This window comes from Anolis sagrei, chromosome 1, assembly GCF_037176765.1.
Source record: "Anolis sagrei isolate rAnoSag1 chromosome 1, rAnoSag1.mat, whole genome shotgun sequence".
In the NCBI taxonomy this organism is placed as follows: Eukaryota; Metazoa; Chordata; class Lepidosauria; order Squamata; family Dactyloidae; genus Anolis; species Anolis sagrei.
The window spans coordinates 232,664,454-232,685,228 of record NC_090021.1 but is presented as its reverse complement, the minus strand read 5'-3'; the positions used below and the strand labels follow the sequence as shown (position 1 = coordinate 232,685,228).

Genomic DNA, 20,775 nt, shown 5'->3' with positions numbered 1-20,775 from the left:
TCCTAATCTCTCCGGGCAGTGAATTCCAGAGCCACAGAGGAGAAGGCTCTCTCCCTTGTACCCACAAGGCGAGTCTGAGAGACTGGCAAGGGCAAAAGGGGGCCTTGCCCAAGCATGAAGCCGGGGGGGGGGGGGGGCTTGAGGGGCTTCAGCCCCCCCCCCCCCCGAAATTCTCATGGTGGTTCGCAAAAAGGTGCATTATTTAAACTGTTATGTTTATTCATATCATTATCTGATCATCATGCTCAATATATCCCATATACATGGGGGTATTGGGGTAACGATACAAAAGGTTTGCTAGGGTAGACCCTCTTTCACTCAGATTCAGCCCCGCCCCCCGAAACAAACTCAGCTCCCCCCCCCCCCCCGAATCGAAATCCTGGATACGGGCCTGGCCTTGCCCGAAGATCAAAGCGTACATAATACACTTCCTGATGTTGTGTTGACCCTCAACCATAACATTATTTTCATTGCTACTTCATAACTAATTTTGCTACTGTTATGAATCTATATAAATAAAAATGTAATGTTTGTTTGTGGGATTAACAGAACTCAAAAACCACTGCACGAATTGACACCACATTTGGACACAAGACACCTAACAACCCAATGTAGGTCCTTCACCCAAAAAAATTTGATTTTGTCATTTGGGCGTTGTAGTTGCTGGGGTTTATAGTAGCATCTTGAGACTGAGAGAAAAAGATGTTATTATCAGCTTTCATAGCCCAAATATATGTAGTAGATGTAGCTTTTTAAGGTTATGCTTCCATTGTCTTTCAGTCTCAAAGGTGCTAAGATATCTGTTTGCAAAGGGATATCTGGCTGATTCAGATGGGGTTTTTGATTGTTTCATGAAGTCTCCTTTTTCTGTCGTTGATTGCAGTTTTGTTGTTGTATTTGTTCTATTTACCAAGAAAATATAGTCCAAAATATAGTCCAAAACAGAAGGAAGGAAGAAGGGCAGAGGGCTAGATAGAAATCTAATGAGTAAATAATACCTACACCAAGGTCGTGCTCCAGAAGGATGATACAGAGTGCAGCTTGTGCCGATGGGAAGAGATGGGAAGAGATGACACCATCTACCTGTTGATTCTTCCCCAGCACCTGTGAACTCAGAGACAACATCTGGTGGGGTCTCCTTGTGTGCAACCCCTTCTGGAAAGCATTGTGGGTAGTTATCCTGTGTTTTCTTTTTGGGGAGTTGTTTTCTGCTCTCTTCCACTGTGTCATGCTCCCCACCCCCTTTGCTTTCTTTACTACTACCGTCCCTTGCATCAGGAAATGGTTGCGGGAGGAAATGGCTTGCAGAGCGTGTGGGGAACTCAGTCACAGCAGCAGCAACAAGGGGCATAGTCATGGGTGCAAGGTATTGCTCGGCTCAGAGGTGATGCCCAGGCCTCAGCAGGTGGCATGAAATAAAGGACCTGTCAGCAGTAGGGTCTACAAGTAAGATTTGAAGGGGAATATGTCGGACCCCTCTCTTTCAGCAGAGCTTCCTGAGGACAATGTAAACCAAGCTTTGGCTGGACTACCAGATGCTTTTGATTTCTCCCTGCGGGACGATGCCAGCTCCCTGGGCTCTGACTCTGAGCTGAATGGGATGCCTCCTTATCGCCAGACAGATCGCTTTGGCTTTATTGGGGGCAGCAGCCTCCAAAATGGGTAAGAGAGAAACTTGGGGAAATTAATATTTTGGACTACATTTCCCAGATTTGGAAAGTTGTGGTCCAAGCTCTGGGGGCCTCTATTGCTCCCCCCCCCCCACCACCACCACTCTCAGTTTCCATGGGCTTCTATTGCAAAGACTATTGGGATGGGAGGAGTGTGTGGCTATGATGTGCACAAGACATAGCACTTGAGACGAAAAAGCTAGTGAATATTCTCCCTGCTACAGGTTGATTGTATAGTTCAGACATGGGCAAACTTCACCCCTCCAGGTGTTTTGGATTTCAACTCCTACAATTCGTAACAGCCTACCAGCCATTAGGAATTATAGAAGTTGAACTCCAAAACACCTGGAGGGCCAAAGTTTGTCCATGCCTGGTATAGTTGCATCCATCTTCTGTTTTTGGAACTGACAATGACTTAAGAAAGAGTTAGTTCTTCCATTAGAGTTCTTCAATGACTGTCCCTAATGAGATTTCATCCAAACAATTTAGACTATAACATCCATAAACTCCAGCCAGCAAGTTGGTGGTCAGTGATAATAAGATTGGGACCCAAAACAATTGCAGGATATATGGTAGACCTGACCTTGTGCTTAACCAAAGCCACGTTTCTAATAGAGATGCCAGCTTTATAACGGTTTTTATAATGATAACGTTAGGAAAGAGGGGTGCTAAAAAGAAGTGACACAACCCATAGACTTCATATATTAAGCTCCAGGAATTGCTTTAGGACTGTGTTAACTTTACATCTTTGTTTTTTAAATGTTAAGTTGGATTTGACTGGCAATTCTACAAATCAGAACCCTTCAAGACACTTTGTCATTATTAGCTCTGCACAAGTCCTGCAAACTCAGGACTTATTTAACGAAGGGTGCATATACACTGCAGAATGAATGCAATTTGATGCCACTTTAATAGCCATGGCTCAATGCTACGGATTCCTGGCATTCGTTGTTTGGTGAGGGACCAGCATTATTTGGCAGAGAAGGTTAAAGACCTTCTCAAACTACAGTTCCCTTTACTCCATAGCACTGAGCCTTGGCAGTTACTTCATCACATCTGAAGATCTTATCTAATTCTTCGTGGTTATCCTCCCAAGACCTACTGTTCATAAAAGAAATAAGTGAAAACTAGTCAGTGAAGCATTTTCACATATAGACTCAAAAGTCAGAAATGTGACAGATAAAGATTTATTGCTTGACAGAATTCATATTTTCTTGTCACAATAGCGTTCAATGATTCAAGTAGCTGTAGGAAGGAACATTCTGGTTCTGTGAAAAGCCTGTCCCTCCCTTTCTCATTTGAATATAACTCTTTTGGGTTTTCTGTACCCTTGGATATAGTATAATACAAGAACTTTTGCAGCAGCATTACGTGTGTGTGCATGCACACACACACACACACACACACATTCAAATGCTAGATTGCTTCCATACTTCTTATATCACTCAGTTCTTAACAGAGATACAAAGGCTGGGTAGGCTGAGATGGGAATGGGACCCAAGATGAAGATTTGGCTCTGCGAGACAGAAGGAGAGAGGTTCGCAGAAAGCGCCTTTGCCTACCTACTAGCTAACTCTTCCTGTTTCAGCAATCCCACGCAACCACATCCTCTCACGGTGTCTATGGTAACTGATGCACCATAGCAACAGGGGTGGTGGTTGCTGTGGTTAGAGACAACATTTTTTTTACTCTTCTGCCTACATAACATGGAAACATGCAACAGATTAAAATGTAGCCTTACCAATCCCCATCATGTTTACATCTACACGTTGTAAATCCAATTTTGCATTATGGCTCTTGCAGCTTTACCAAAAGTACTGTAGAAACTGTAGTTTACTGTGATTCCTTGGTGCCTTGGCCCCTGCTTCTTGTGGAAGTGCAGTCCTGGGTTTCTCTGGAGAAAAGAGATTGTGGACTGAGTCAATGAAAAGCTGTGGTGTGTGGGTAGTCCATGGCACGAAGAAACAAAACGTATTGCAAGCTACCTTGCATGCTTTAGGGGATCTAGACCAGAACTTGGGAAAGTTACTATTTTGGACTGCAGTTCTCAGAACTCTGCCCGCATGGCCATTTTCTATAATGGGTGAACATTCTGGAAATTGCAATCCAAAACAAAACAATGCCAAGCTGTGCTCTGAACTTGTTTGTGAATTAGAGACATACATCTTCATGGTGAAATCTACAGGCTTGAGCTAGTATCACTTTATTGGGAATACAAAGAGTTAGATTGCAATGTATTGTCGAAGGCTTTCATGGCTGGAATCACTGGGTTGTTGTAGGTTTTTCAGGCCCTATGGCCATGTTCTAGAAGCATTATCTCCTGACGCTTCACCTGCATCTATGGCAAGCATGTATGGCAAGAGACGTTACAACCACTGAGAGTGCTTGCCATAGATGCAGGTGAAATGTCAAGAGAGAATGCTTCTAGAACATGGCCATAGAGCCTGAAAAACCTACAACAACCCACTGTTAGATTTCAACTGCCCTATGTATTTAAACTCATCACACACCATCCTTAATCAGTGTTGACCAGGGGCAGATTGCAAGTTTTCAAACAATACAGTAATGCATTAATTCATGCATGAAATAAATAAATGAGGCTAGATGGTAAAAGATCATAGGATGGTACATTCAGAGATAAGAGGTGTTTTTTATTTACTTGAAAGTCACTCTAAATGAGACCAACATGAGTTCCAAATGAGCCTCCTTGGTTATTTTGTAAATAGGGCCGCTATAGCCAACTAAAACATCCCTTTTGGTTCTACCCACAAGGAAGGCATGTAGAGAAGGGCCATTTATTGTCATCAGTAAATCAGGCCAGTCTGACAAGGAGTCTGGGGCAAAACTTGGAAACATGGCTTTTTTGAAAGATAATTCTGATAATTCCTTGGCTATGGTTCCATAGGAATTTGAAGACTTGGATGTTTAAACAAGCCTTTGAGCATGTCTAGCCCCAATGGTTTGCAATTAATGATGCAGCACTGCACTTTCATCCCATGCCCTTGTTCCTTAGCTACAATTTGCAGTATTGCATTCCCTTGTCTTGTTTACACTTTGGCCATGTCTTATGGCAGTTGTCATCGTAGGTTATTGGGCATTGTTCTGAGTTTTAAATTGTTGTTTTATGTGCTATTGGTTTAACTTTTTGTATTGAACTGTGCGTTTATTTTATGAGTTGCTTTTAGGCATCTTGTGTCATATGTAAGCCTCCCCAAGTCCCTTCAGGGAAATGGAGGCGGGGTACAAAAATAAAGTTGTTGTTATTATTGTTGTTGTTTTTAGGCTGGTGGCCATGTTGTCTGGGGATTTTGGGAAATGTAGTCAAAAAGAATTTTTCCAGGACTCAAAACATAGGGAGAATCATCACAGACATCCAAGAAACTATCTGCTCAATAGCCATCAGCTCAACTTCCAATTAAAAAGTAACATTATCAGCAACATTGTAACCTGATAAATAAATCATAAGTAACATTATTGCTTGAAACACTTCCAAACTCTGGAGTCCTACTTGGCAAAGTGTTAGAAGAAAGTACCCTGGAAGAGAAAGAACGGGAAACGATTGTCTCCTAAGACAGTTCAAAGAGAAGTCTTCAACCTTGTTGTTATCTCACCCACGTGCAGCTTAGGTCAAGTCTCTGTTGAGATCATTCGGCACCGAGAGACCAAATGGCTGGAGATGACAACACACTGGGAGAAAACCATGTCCCGGCGCTACAGAAAAGTCAGTAAGGCTCAGAGATTATTTCCATAACTAGCCAATTTGCTGTACTCTGGAGCATGGATCACATTATGATCCCATTATGATTATAAAACGGCTTTAAAAAGAGCTGCTTTTTACCTATGTATATCCATCTGTCTCCCCCCCCCCCCTTCTCTCTTACACAGACATACACACATAACTCCAGCAGTTCAGCAGTGTGCATTGTATGACAGCTAATCTGTGTGATAATTTGTGGCTTAGTTGCATCCTTCCCTCCATCCCATCCTCCCTCCTTCCCTTCCATCTGTGCCTGCTGATGGCATCCATGCCAGTGGGGCAGTGATTTTGCTTTGAGTTTTACTCTGAATTTTAAAGGAACAATCCAAGGTGCTGAATCAATTTTGATTATTGGGTTCAACTCTCTGGACAACTCCTTTAAAGTTCAGGCTGAAACTTGAAACAGATTTTCCATCCTACTGACATGGAAATCACCAGCCCCTATAGCTCCCTCCCTCCTTTCCAGAAGTATACTTTTGCAGCTTGTCCCAGTCAGTAGCATAGCAGCTGCATTTTGATATAAACTAGGTACAACATATTCTAAGGTGTCAACATGAAGTTTGCTGTTGTTGAGTGCTAGCTATCCTGGGATTTTCTTGGCAAGATGTGGGTTTGCCTTTGCCGTCCTACTGGAGCATAATTATAATCATGGCCAAATTGTCTCCTCTGTCAAGAAGGTAGTGAAACTGGCATATATGGCTCAGCTAAACTAAAAGTAGGCTGTGTCATAGATGACACATGGGCATTCAGTGGCCATACAGGCATTATAAGCACCACTGCACTGTAAACCTCACCAGTTTGGCCAGGGATGGGAAGCATGAGGCCTCCAGATGGTGCAGGACTACAATTCCCAGCATTCTACACCATTGACTGTGCTGGGTCAGGTTGCTAGGATTTGCAGTCTAGTTGAATGGAAGGGCTAAACAAATCCTGCCCCTACTTCCCTACTTTACAGAGAGAGTAATGCCACACAAAACAAGCTGAATACCACTTCCCTGGTTTGAGGTCACATTGTGTTGTTTTTCTGGTCAGGGCTGGCCTTCCATTTATTGGTCTAATCCTGCCCATTACTGTTCCTGTTAACCACTTCTGCATTTCGACAGCTTCAAATCCTATAATGGAGAAACAAAACCGGGCCATCAGCATACTGACAACACTTCTGCTCAGTGGTTTAATGTGGACTTTAAAAGACATGGGGAAAAAGATGGAACTATCACATTTGTTTGTAGCCCAAATGTTGGCTGCCTTTGTGTTCATTGGGAAACTTTTTGTGATGGGAATATATGTAAGTTCAATGTTTTGTTGATAAGATTTGTTGTGTCAGGTAAAACTGCAGTGCCGAAAGGGGATCCCTTCATCTGTACGTGCCCGCTGTTGGCCTTTGTTGTGTGGAGGGCAGGCCAAAATGGAAAGGAACCCTGGAAAGTACCAGGTGAGGTCATATTTCATATATTTTTACACACCAATTATTATTTACACAATTTGTTATTTCAGCTTCTGGCTCTCTCCTGTTTAACTAAGCACTTTCCCAATAAAGCTTGATTCCTTTTAGTTTTTTTATTTTGCGGTCCACTACCATGATCTTCTTAATTGGAGTTCCCTTTATAGCTGATGTTTTTCATATTTCACATTATCGTTGCATGACTGCCCTGTGAAAATGCATTCACCCAGCCCACAAAATGGTAATTGCTCATCCATTTACTGAAGAATACTGTGCAGTAAAATTGTATGGAAACTTATTTGGGTGTTTATACGCCTGATTTAATTCAGAGGAATTTGCTTAAGTGAACATGCAAGAGATGAAGCCTGTGTACTATATTGACCAGAAGAAAACCATGGTCTTCCTTTTTATATATTCCTCTGTGTATAGCTATTTCAGAATAAAGCACTTCCAAGATAACTTTAAAATGCAACTAAAGACAAATCTTGAAGCAAGCACAAAACAGTCAGACATATAAATTGAAAGCAGCAGCAGATGAAAAGGCTAGCACAACAATTATGATAACATGTTGCATGAAACAAAACATTTGTAAAGGTCTGTGATGCAGAAAAGAGTTCTTGAGACACAAGGGCCCCTTCCAAACAGCTATATAAAATCCATATTGAACTGGATTATATGGTAGTGTGGATTCAAATAACCAAATTCAAAGCAGATATTGTGGATTATCTGCCTTAATATTCTGGGTTATATGGCTGAGTGGAAGAGCCTGTGGACTCCAATGAAAATGTATGATTACTGAGGTAGATTGGAAGGGGAAATGGGTGCAATCTCTCCTGAATCAGCAGGTCTCCTCCATACGCCACCTCAAACATGTTTTGTTGTTCTTGCAGGAACTGTGTGAGGGACCTGGTGATCCTCAGTGGGTGGAGACCATCACAAAGGACATTCACCGACAGTTTCCTTTTCACGAGATGTTCCTCTCCCCTGAGGGGCCTGGGTGAGCAAGGGCTGATGGGCTTGGATAAAGAGGCAGGTTGGTTTCTGAAGAGACTCCCATGGAGTTTGGGAGTCATCGGAATTAAGTAGTTGTCCTTCCGGCAGATCATGTTGAAAGACATTGTCTTTCATATAACATTACTGCCATTGTATGCCCTTTGAAATGAAAGGATAAAGTTGGAGTAGCCACAAGCAGGAATGTGTCCAGGGAAGGGTGATCAAAATGACCAAAGTTTCGGAAACTAAGCTTATGACAAATGGCTTAGGGAGCTGGGTATGTTTAGCATAGAGAAAAGAAGGTTGAGAGGGTAAATGATAACTATGCCTTTGACAGAAAACAACACACAAACATACATGCACTTTTCCTGTATTCCATACCCTCTAACATTTCACAGATGAAAACATGCATCCAAGCAACATCTAAGTGTGAATCACGATAGCAAAAGTTGGTGAACCACTATCCTAGAGAGTATGATTTGCTGCTTGGGCATGTTTTGAGCCTCTGCCCCAAATACCTTGGAAGTGGAAGACACTTAATACGGGGAAGAGATGTGTAGTTACATCCCTTTGAAATTCTATGAAGATAAATGTGACCTCAAGGCCTCTGGAAGCTGCCCACTCTGATGTAAATGATGGAGAAAGTAGATAGCCCTCAAATGTCACTGGAATAACATGCTACTTATGCAGTGTAATTGGCACCCCACAGGAATCCTGGAGGCAGAAACAAGTTAAATAACTATGGTAGCCCCTTATTTGTGATGGATTTATTCCAAGTCTCCTAGAAGAGGTTTGAAACCACCATGGATAGTACCAAACCCTATGTATACTATGTTTTTCTTGCTGTGCATACATATCCATGATCTACTTAACTAACAGATGTATAGCATATACACAGCTGGCCCTCCACATTTGTGAGTTTGACTTTTGTGGATTTGATTACTCGTGGATTTGATTAGAATCTCCCTAAGAATCTCTGGGTCCTTTGGTGCAATTCGAGTGGACGTTGCCCATATAATCATGTTGGAGGACTTAGAGAGCCCTAGAGAAAAGATTGGGTAGGAAAAATAGCAGTTTTTTAAAATTTGCATTTTCCCCACTTTCCTAAGGGTCCTGTGCCCCTAACCCCAGAAAATGTGGAGGACTGGCTGTATTCTTGTCCTAGGAGGAATGGTGCTAAATTTCACCACACCACTCAGAACAGGGCACAGTTGAAAACTTGCTTATTTCTGGAATTTTTCATTTCATATTTTTGTACCATCATTTATCACAAGAAACTGAAATTTCAGAAATCAAAACTGAAGGTAATGGAAATTAGTTTGTGCTTTCACTCTATAGCTGGAAAGTGGAAAACAACAGCAGCAGACCCCTGCCCCCCCCCCCCCCAAACAACTATATACAAAAATAAATATCCCTACAGCCTGTGCTACCTAGTACACAATACCAAAACTGTGCTACAACCAGATTGTGTAAATATTTCTTTGGCTTCTCTCACAGCCTCTGAACCTACTTCCCCTTGATATACAGTACTGGCATTTGAAGGTAGGCAGGGGAAGGTCACCTGCTGGAAGTGCCAAAGTTTGCAATTCTGCTTCTTCCGCTTTCTACCCAGTCTGCCAAGTACAGGAAGTGACACAACAGACCCAGTCTAATAAACAACATGTCATCTCCTTTTTGTTTCTTTTCCTCTAGAGGGAGCCAAGGCACTTTAATCCTTACACCTTTTTACAATAGATGTATACAATACTCATATTAATAATGCATTATATGCCTGATATATAATATATGTGTCACTGATCCATGTAAATTTGTTTGACTGGTTGGTTGGCTGTTTTCTAGATTGTTTCTTTGGCTGTTATTTAACAATGCTTTTGATTGATTTACTAAGGGTACAATCTGATACCATATTTTCCAGGAGTAAAAGGATTTGAACTTCACAGATCATATTCCTGAGTAGATACACATTCTGGAAATTGGTTGAATAGGAAAAGAGAACTAAATCACTGCTGGAAATCCTTCCAAATGTTATTGGACTGCAAGCTCCAACAATTCTCACTATGTTTGCTAGGGCTGGTGGGAGGTGCAGTGCAACCACATCTGGAGAGCCACACAGTTCCTTCCCATGGCCTAAATCCAATTGCTAATGCCACTTTGGACAGATTCAATGCTGAATGAAAAGTAAACATGCATGTAAATCCCATTCTATTGGGTTATGCTATGTCTGGATTTAGACCATAGGGGGACGGGAAGCTGCCCGACAGCAGCAGCTCCTCGGGATCTCATTAAGTCTTTGTCACCACCTTCTACCTAATAGTTTTATCTGGTGATGCCAAGGTTGACCCTGGCCCCTCTGGTGCAAAACAGGTGTTCAGACACTGAATGTCCATGAACATGGGAAACAATCATACCACTAGGGCCATGCGCAGAAAGCCCACACCTTTTCTCTGCCCTCATCAGGGTTGCACTTTCCCAAAACATCCATGGCAAATTGGGGCAGGGACTGGGAAGGAATTCCTTTGGCAGTTTAGTCCCATGGGAGTTGGATTCTAAGGAATGGAGGGGATATAAACCCACTTAATTACTACAGAGTTAACAGTAAGGCATGGTTTGGGCTAAGGAATTCCCCACTCCTAAAAAAATCTTGGTTGCCTTGGTCTTCTTAAATGTAAACACTGTACCTAGTAGTTCTTCCTATATCAGCCTCTCCATAACATTTTCTGCTCAGGTCCTTTTAAAGGGGTCTACCTTATTGGGAGAGGCCCTTCTCAGTGGTATCATGCCATCTTTGGAATGGAATTATGTTGGGTTCAGAATTCTTTGCTAATCTAAACATATTAATCAAATCCCTTAGTTTGCTTTCTAATTTTATCTACTGCTTATCTGCTTTCTCATCCTGCACTAAGTGTTTGACAATTAGTTATTTTTATTCTTCTGCTCTATCCTGGGATTTAATTTTATCAAGGTTGAAATTAATTAAAATGTTTTAACTAAAAATGAATGGTGGCAGTCAGAGATCCTTGTGGGATATTGAGAGTCCTACTATCTTTTTCTGACCAATACATCCTACTATCATTTTCTGACCAATACATTGAACAGATCCTTCCATGCTTTTGTGCAACTGCAAGATACCAAAGTGAAACAAAGCATCATCTGAAATGTTCCTTCTGGGTTGGTAGTACACTGCCAGGAGTTCAGCAAGCAAAGAACACCCATAGCCTTCAACTTTCAGAGTTGGCAGAGCCCGTCTTTTTTAATCCTCTGCTGTCTCGCCCTTTTCAGCTGCTTTTAAAATGTCACAGTTCTCAATCTCTTCTTCCTCCTCCTTGCATTTCCCCCCTCTCTCTTCCTCCTAGATTACTAGATTAGCTGCAAAACTGAGTTCAAATCACAAAAGTAATTCACACTGGATTGACTGAACAGACAAGAATATTCTCCTTCCCAGACAGTTCAGGCAAAAGCAAATTGCTGCAGACCAAGCACTGTGTGTTCTTCCTCCATAATAACATTTGCTATCTTGACCATACTCTGAAATTGCTTAACTCAAGTTTAATCTGTGAAATTTTGGAAACTTACAAAGTCCTATTCAGAATAGTGTGGTAGATACCCTGACACAATAAACAAACGAGTGACCCAAATTCTGCCTAGTGAATGTAAATGATACATGTAAATTATATATGTGCAGACCAGGTGCTGTAGGCTGTATTTCAGAGAAGGGAACTGACAAAACCACTTCTAAATCTTCTTTGGCCAAGAAAACCCGACAAACTTCATGGGGTCACCATAAGTTTACAGACAACTTCGAGGCATATACACACATATTTACTACCTTTGTACAAATCATTCTCTTTCAAGCTATTAAAAGATTTTGGAATAATCTAGCAAAAATTGGGTTGCAAAAGATTTTAAAGAATTGGAGGCCAAAAGGAGAAATGAAAAGCAGTAAAGCAAAAGAGCCGCAGCCAAAGCAAGTCATTACAAGGGCAGCACACATCCCTCATTCTCAGTTTTAAGTGTTCTTAAAACCGTATTTATTTTTTAATCTTCAGCATAGAAAATACACATTGAGACATCACTCATGAGCTTAAGAGCTAACACCTTTTGTGACATTTTTAAGATGCTTAATTTTCAAGTAGCTGCTTTGTAGTTTGTACTGTAACCTCACAGATATTTGGGATGCACACAATTCTGGTAAAGCAAAAAAAAGGCATTCAAGCAGGAAATAAGAAGACAGACTGGAATATTTTAAGACACTGAAGAAGAAGCTTATGTTTGCTGGTGAGGCAAGGTCACACTTTGGGTCAAATAGAGGACACACAAAAAAGAATATAATAGGGTTGCTGTTGTTTGATGTATGGTGGAGCCTTAGACAAGGACGTGTCTATTCTGGTGAGGCTGTAAAACCCTGTTCCTTTGCTTATTTGCAGGCAGCAAGGGCTTCTGCAGGTGATGAAGGCCTACACTGTCTATCGTCCCCAGGAAGGTTACTGTCAGGCCCAAGGGCCACTGGGTGCCCTGCTACTTATGCACATGCCCCCAGAGGTGAGTCTCATGCCTTTCTCTCAAGAACTCTATAGGTGTTATTATTCCTCCTTTTTACAAAACAATACCCCAGTTTTCATCTTTCTTACCAGTCAGTATTGGTTCACACTAAATCAAACAATGGGGCAACTTCAGTAGGTCTCCAGACTCATTTTTTTTTCCAGTCACTGGGACCCACAGAGGGCTAAAACTGAACTTAAAATTCCCCATTAAAATTAAAAGTGTCTGTAAATCCACTTCTGTATTTGAAAAAAAAAATGGTATTATTCTATGCTTAATAGTTTGGGGGGGGGGGGGGGCGGTGGCGGTCTATGTCCTATTTAAATGGTTGTTGTTTGATTTTGCTAGAATAGGTGCATGTAAGGGAGATTTTGCCCAACATAATCTCGGTTGTACTGTATAGTTTGTGTCTTCTCTGTTTGCCTACAAGTTTAACTGACAGTGCCTAATTTGTCCTTCGCAGCAAGCCTTCTGGTGTCTGGTGCAGATCTGTGAGCACTACCTGCCTGGATACTACAGCCCCAAAATGGTGAGAGATTCAGAGGAGGAGGAAAATTCCCCCTTTGACACAAAAACTGGGTAGCTGTTTTATTGATGTATGAGGAGTGTAGTCAAGGACATTTGACCCTGAAGAAGAGGGTGTACAGCATTCCCTAAACCAGCCCTCAATATCAATTGTGTATAGTTCCCATCAACCTCCTCCCAGAAGGCCAATGACTGCTTGTTAGAAAGGTTATAGTCCTACACGTATGGAAGGGTCCGGGTTTGGGAAAGCTGCCTTAAACCAGTCCTTTGAAGAAAGTTGTCAGATAATGGCAGGGAAGAGAACAATTTCAGATGATGGAGGGATGGGATTAGCTGGGAGGTGAGGGAGATAAGGCTTGTGTGCTTTATAAACAAGTGCAAGAAAAGGCAGAAATTCAGGTGGTTTGGTGGATGCCAGGGTCCACACACTGCCAACCCCAGAAAACCTTCTGATAGGTTTGCCTTATACCTTTGAGATGACATTAAGGAACACAACGACAAACCTTTCATCAGCATGGATAAGGGATGAAGCATCTCCTCTTGCATCTCTGTCTATATTGTTCATTCTAAAGGACATGGGAAGGGGATGGATTACCTTTGAGGATGTACAAAAACCATATTGTTTACTGAAACTGTTTCTTCCCTTCTGCAGGAGGCCCTGCTGCTGGACAGTGAGGTGTTTGTGGCCCTCCTTCGCCGCCTGTGCCCCAAGGCCTGCAAGCACTTGCAGAAGCATGGGGTGGACCCCTTCCTCTACCTGCCAGAGTGGTTCCTCTGCCTCTTCACCCGTACTCTGCCCTTCCCTGTTGTCCTCAGGATATGGGATGCCTTCCTCAGTGAGGGTGAGTCTTAGCCTGCATTAAAGCAGGAAACCAGGCGCTCAAGACAAATAATTGCTGGAATGCTTTTGGAGACATGGGAGAGGAGGAATAGGAAGGAAACGAGTAGAACGAAAAAGTGCCTTTATTTGAAGAAGTGGTTCCTGTGGGTGGAGTGTTATTTTCCAAACAGCCTCTTCTGTTGGAAAGAGGATGAGGAAGAAATAAACACTGGAATGGGTGGTGGGGTTATATGGAAAGGGTAATCACACTAAGCAGAAGGTTCTTGTAGACCAAGGGAGGAGCGCATATGGCCTGCCAGATGGTGTTGGTCCTAGCCAACAGAGCCATGGTGAGGAATGATGAGTGTTTCAATCCAACAACACCCAGGGACACATGTTCTCCAACTCAGCTTTCAGCACTCGTTTTTGGCATTAAATCATATGGATACTTGAAATAAGTAAATAGATTTACAGTTAAAATTAAATATAATTATAGGAAAACACAACATTTTCTGGGCTTTCGTTAAGCTTCTAACAGCTCAGCAATTAACCATTATAGTAGATGTTTAAGAAACTGTGCAATTTAATAAAACACTAATTCTTCTTCCTTAAAGCAGCCATAATATCAAGGATTCATATTAAAGATAGGATGTAACTCAATTTTTGCTCTTTGATTAACCAGGCTGTAATTCCACACCTCTCCATTCAGTATCACACATTATTGCTGTAAAGTAAGTTTTATAGGTTGTAGCTGATGCAACAGATGTTATATAGCAGGGAAGCATTCCAGTTCTTTTGCTGATGGGTCACAGCCAATGGTAGAACCCACCGTAACAGTAGTCCAATTTCCCATTACTGGTTAAATGGGACCCCTGAACAGGAACAAACTCTATCCAGAGGAAGTCCAAGAGAAAATATATATAGTGCTAAAACAAGTAAAGAAACAAAGTTCATGTATATGATCTATTTCTTGACTCCATAACAAGCAGGTTGATTATGGAAAATTAATTCCCCCAGTCCATTCTCAGCATTCATATCTTTTCCCAATTTCAGACTGATGAGCTAATGTAAAAATACAAAATAATGCTTTCTGTGCTACTGCACTGCTGTTCACATTTTGTCATGATGCTAACAAGGACTCCACAACCCATCTGTCTGGTGGCAGAAACCCAACACACTTCAAGTTCTAATTATTTCCATTGGTAAGGTAACAAGCCGGTTCTTGAAGTAATCAGGTAGAACTCCATACATATTCATTGTAAGGAGAATTCCACACATTCTCTTTCTGGACTGCAATAATAAGTGTTAAGCTTTTGTGCGGACAGAATAAAATAACTACTTTATTTTGTAAAGTAATATTTCTTGATTGTTATCCATAAAAAGGATCATTTCTCAGTGGGAACATATAATAAATACACAAGATTTAGTTATATGAAATAGATTCCAGGTACATTTGTATCATCTCTACCTAAAAGACTTGGATAACAACTCTGGAGAGCTGCTCCTACCAGTCAACAGACAATAATATTGAGCTAGAAGGAAATATAATGTGATGGCTGGTGTAAGGTTGCGTCCTATGGTCTTTTCATACTTTAATCTGTGTTCCTGGTGTGCCTTCTGCAGGGGTCAAGGTACTGTTTCGTGTGGGACTATTGTTAATCCGCTTGGCCCTGGGGTCCTCAGAGAAACTGCGTGGATGTGCAGGAGTAGTAGAGACCCTGGAGAAGCTGCGCAGCATCCCAGCTCACCTTTTGCAAGAAGATGCATTCATGGCTGAGGTAAAAAGGACTGAAAGGCCTGATTCCATCTCCACATATATTGGTTGCTTCTGATTGCCTGTAACACAGTTACTTGATTGCAAACTATTGTCATGTTTTCACACACTTTCACTTGATTGATGCAACAAGTAATGAGCAGTGCAGCAGGTTTCGTGTGGGACAAAGTTACAGCATTGCAGTGAGTAACAGCAATGGGTCACTTTTCAAACACTGCAAAAAGTAATTGGAATTAATTGCATTTAAAAAGTAAATTCTGGCCACTGGGAGTCAGAGAAGTCTTGCTGATCTCAAAATCTACCAGTAGATTAGCATATATCTTCTACTCGCTTCAGCCTTACATCCTGCTTTTTTTTACTGGCCTTTTTTCCCTGTTCCTTCTTTGCAACCCAGTCTTGATTCTGATACAGACAACCCTCCATATTTGTGGGTTTGAATTTTACAGATGCAATTAATATGGACTCTCTAGGAATTTCTAGGTCCCCCGGTGTGACTTCATGGTCAGCTTCCACCAAAGTTTGACCACATATTTGTGCTGGGGGACCTGGAGATTCCTAGAAAGAACATAGGAATCATATTCAAGAATAATCAAATCTGCAAAAGTCAAACCTGCAAATCTGAAGGGGTAAGTGTAGTCTGTAATTTTGTAAGCAGCCTGGAAGAAAGGTGGGATATAATAAAGGGATGGATTGATAGCTTGTGAACATTATGTGGCAGTGAGGTGGGGAGGTATATTCTTTGCTGATACCAACTCATCCTCAGCCTGCCATCCAGAAGGATAGTCGGTATGGTGAGGATCCTATTGGGATCAGGGACAGAGAAGCTAGCAGAGGAGTCCTTGGTCACCTTCTGTAACAAATGTGCTAAGCACTTCAAAGAAGCAACCACTCCTATTTTCTAACACCATAGTTATTGCAAAGTCTGGGGTGATTTTTTATTTGTGTTTTTCCACTTTTGCAAGAGTCCTGAGCTCCAAACACAAGAGAATTTGGAAGGCTGGTTGTTCTTTCCTTAGCACTGAAGATTTACAGACTATTCTACTGGAAGTACCTCTAATTTTACACCAATGTCCTCAGTTCCTAATTTTTTCAGTGTTACAGATTTGACCCCTCTTTCTGCTTTCTTCCTATATGGCAGGTTCATGATGTGCCCGTCTCAGATCGTGATCTGGAACGTGAATGTAAAGCCCAACTGGTAAAGCTACGTAAAACCCGGCCTGAATTCCAGTACAACCCAGAGTATCGACTCCCTGGTTCAAAAGCCATCTTTGATGCCCATCAACTGGAGGAGGCAACTAAAGGCACAGAAGCCAACGAAAGCCAGACCCATACTTTCTACATCCCTCAGATCAAAGTGGACCCTCCTCCTTTATCCCCCAAAGGACACAAGCAGCTGGAAAAGGCTTCTGAACTGCAGGGCCAGAATAAGCGGCAGACAAGGAAGAAGCCAGACACACGTGGAAAGACCTTCCATGTCACTGGACAGCCAGCTGTCAGAAGAGAAGAAAGGATGGACCCAAAGGGGAAGTCTTCTTTCTACTTGGAGACCTGGTTCTGAACTGAGTCACTGTGGTGGAATAGGGACTCTCACCAGTCACTGAGTCCACTTTTTTAATGTGTGGGGGAATCTGTTCATAGGGAGCATGAGATGCTTGACCTTAGAACTCATTTCTTGAAAAAAGAGACAATAAGGTTCAACACTTTTCATTTTGTAAGCCATCCATCTCCTTTAGGTCTAAGTGCTTGAAGTATTGGGGAGATAGAAACAGAGAACCCCATCTTTGGTATCTTTTATGGCATTAGGCGTATGCAAATCTAGCCCTACAGGTTTTAAAGAAGTCCTCAAACACCCTGTGAAGAACATTTTCTAGTATTAACAAACCCTCAACTCAGGTCAAGATGCACAGAACTCAAAACCATGGGACAGAGCATCTGCAAATCATCTATCCCAAGTAAAACAACAAGAGCAAGAACAAAATGACCCTTTTGCAGCATCCACAATCTGTTGCCTGAGGCTGCCACTTCATTCTCCTTAATGGTAGGACTAATTCTACAGACTTCTTTTACCTTTTGAATATGATATGGCCAAAACTGGTGAGGGTCAAAAGGTGGAAGATGTGAATTTCATTCTCAGGCTGTCCATGTTTTCACCATATAATTCACGATGACTGATATATGAGACTTCTCTTAGTGGGAAAAACATATTCTGGGCTTCCTCAGGGGCTATACTTATCCTAACTTACAAGTATCCAACCTTAGCAGTGAATAAAGGCTGCTACAGCTGAGAATAAACAAAATCCAAACAAAATCCAACTTGAAGTGCACTGTATTGCTCTCAGCAATAGCCCAGGTCTGAGGGCCTGATCCCAAGGAAGGACAGAAACAGAAATACATACAATTCTATTTCCCTGATTAGACGAGGAATAATAAACAGGCTCCAGAAATTTTAATGAGTGGTCAGGGAGCTGAGGCACCCCAAAAAATAAAACAATAAAACAACTATTCTCATATATATAATAGAATACAACTATTCCGGACTGAGTGATGTGAAGGGCATCTGTCTGGGAATGTTTGTGTCTAGGGCAGGTGTGTGCTTAAGGTAAGGCAATCTATTTGATATTTGAGCAAGGTGGGGAAAGTGGGGAGGAAACAGATAAAAGTAGGCAGGAGAGAAGAAATTAGAGCTCCCTGTGAATCACTGAAGTTGAAAATAAGGGCTTCTCCTCTGCTTGGTTGGCTCCCTGAAGACTTCCTATTTGTTTTCTTAGTTTGCTGAAGTTAATTGGATGCAAACCACTTTTGCACTTTGAACTCAGTTTGCACCAATGAAAGTAAGCTGAGGGCAAAGGAGGAAAGTGGAAATAAGAGAGAAACTGGTCTATTAATGTAGGGTGACAGAGGATTGGGTTGTTGTATGTTTTTCGGGCTGTATGCCATGTTCTAGAAGCATTCTCTCCTGACATTTCACCTGCATCTGTGGCAAGCATCCTCAGAGGTTGTGAGGCCAGTGATTCCAGCCACGAAAGCCTTCGACAATGACAGAGGATTATTCGGAACTATCCTTGCCAAGTTGGGACAGTTGGAGGATATGGGTAACAGTAGCATCATGTCCATGTAGCTATTTACTTACCAAACTAGCAGGCAGTGGCAACAGTGTCTCCAAAACAATTGGGGTTTGACCATGAAATTTGGGATCTGTAGTGAAATCTATACACCTTCATGTGATAGCACAACTGGAATACATAGAATAGCTATCTAATCTAATTAATTGCTCCAGTGCAAGGCAGCCAACCTCCTCAAAATTTCCTATTCACAAAGAATATGCAGGAAAGTACATGTTTGCTTTGAGGTAGAGCTTGGGAAATCACTTTTCAAAACATAATCACTGACAGTAATCTAATCCCCAAAAGTAGAACTTTAAAGGTCAGTCACTTTCTCATTTCATGAAGTTAACTAGAATTCTTACAGTTTCTTTAAATAGTTGTATAGCACATATATTGAAGAACTAATTATAATTAGTTATTTGTACCAAGTGAATTCAAAGGCATACTTACAGAAGAAATAAGGCCAGACCACTAGCAAGAGGAGTTGCTAGTATCACTTTTCTAAAGGAAAGAGAGCCTGCCCTAATGCACTCTGGCCTGCAAAAATGCCTTCAGGTGACCAAATACTGCAGTTACCTAAGCCCTGAGAATGATCACAAGTTATTTTATTGTCCACCTCACACCCAAGTCTTGCTGTTTTTTTTATTTTTAATTAAGTGAAAGATTGTTGTTTTGGTTGCAGCAGAAAGCTAATAAAGGACTCCAAATGTGAGAGGCCTTCACATAAGAAGACTCTTTGCAACTAAAGTAGGTGTGGGGTTCTTGTGTGTTTGTGTGTGCCTTCAAGTCACCTGATAATTTATGTCATAGCATTTTCTTAGGCAAGGAATACTCAGAAGTCAGAAGTGGTTTTGGCAGTTCCTTCTTCAGAATTATCTTAATGTACACACAGGCATGTTTCTTATTTTCTTTCCTCACCCAACTCTAAAGTCAAGCCCTGTTTAATATTATAAAGATCAAAAGAAAGGAATGATTTCAGAGAGTTCCAATTGCTTTCTAATTGTGCTTCCCTGGAGCCACCTGTGTGTCCATGGCTTCATTTTTGACAGCCCTATCAGTTTTTGGGGCTTTTAAAATGCACTGAAACAGTTCACACAGGGAGAAGGGAAGGAAAGCACGTGTTTTGCATGACTGCAGGGATATCCAGTCATGCAAAGGTGTACATTTTTGGGGTGGAATAGGGTTTTAAGCAGACCTTTTAAGGATGCTTTTCTGCTGTTAACCCGATTCTGCCCACACTTTGGCTAAAGGCCATTTAGCCCCCCCCCCCTCCTTTATCCTGGTTTCTTTTGGGTTTTTAGCCATGTGCAGAAGGGCCCCTAGCCTCTGGGTGGAAAAAAAGCAGAATACTGGAAAAATAAGCATTAATTTAAAAAATCCAGAATGATCCATCAATCAATATCCCTTCCCAACAACAGACCAGCTTCAATGGCAATGTGCTATTTAAATAGCTTTTTCCTAACAGTGGGAGGCCAGCAGTGAGGGGTCTGACCCAGCTTCTATTTTTAAAGACTGTAATAAACAATCAGTAACTAAAAAAGACAGAGAGGTACTGTAAGGCATGAGTGGAAATGCCTACTGTGGGAACAGGTTTTATAGTGTGCACTCCAAGGAATAAATGAGTAGGCAAATGGACTGTTGTGGCTAACACTCAGCGTGGCCTAAGAGACCTTGTGGCCACAGGGAAATGAGAGGGAAATGCTGCAGCTCAAATAACATGCAATATCCGTTTCTTCCAATCCATTCTCTCTCATACCAGCTGGAAGCAGTGCTCAAAAGAATTTTCCCATGTGAGCATCAGACATAATAGTTGTGGAAAGGAGAGATCTGAAAACCAGTGTAAAGTTTGTCTAAGTGTCCTACATCTGATGCATTACCTTCATAACATCCCCTGATTGAACCATTTCCTCATAGTTATTTTTAAAAGATAACCTGCAGTGGGGTAGCAAACAGGATTATTTATTTCCGCCTGCGATAATCTTCCTCTCTTCCTCCAATAATGACACCACAAAGACAATGACTGTGGTGATGCTGTTCTTTCTCCCTCTCTCTTTCAGGAGAAATGTTGATATTCTTGTCAGCAGTAACTGGTTTAGCCCCTCGTCAGATTATAGGGAAGAGAAGAGAGACTACAAAGGGCCTGCAAGGATGC

General features: G+C 41.7%; 1 protein-coding gene across 1 annotated transcript; it reads left to right on the top strand.

The window, feature by feature from the left end:
• The first annotated feature begins 1,194 nt into the window (after positions 1-1,194).
• TBC1D10C (TBC1 domain family member 10C) lies at positions 1,195-17,827 on the top strand. Its single transcript, XM_060772369.2, is given in 11 exon segments — positions 1,195-1,389; positions 1,391-1,449; positions 1,452-1,662; positions 5,292-5,391; positions 6,752-6,859; positions 7,759-7,865; positions 12,286-12,400; positions 12,864-12,929; positions 13,578-13,767; positions 15,369-15,523; positions 16,658-17,827. Coding segments are annotated over 11 exon segments (1,692 nt in total). The 5' UTR covers positions 1,195-1,228; the 3' UTR covers positions 17,078-17,827.
• The last annotated feature ends 2,948 nt before the right edge of the window (positions 17,828-20,775 follow it).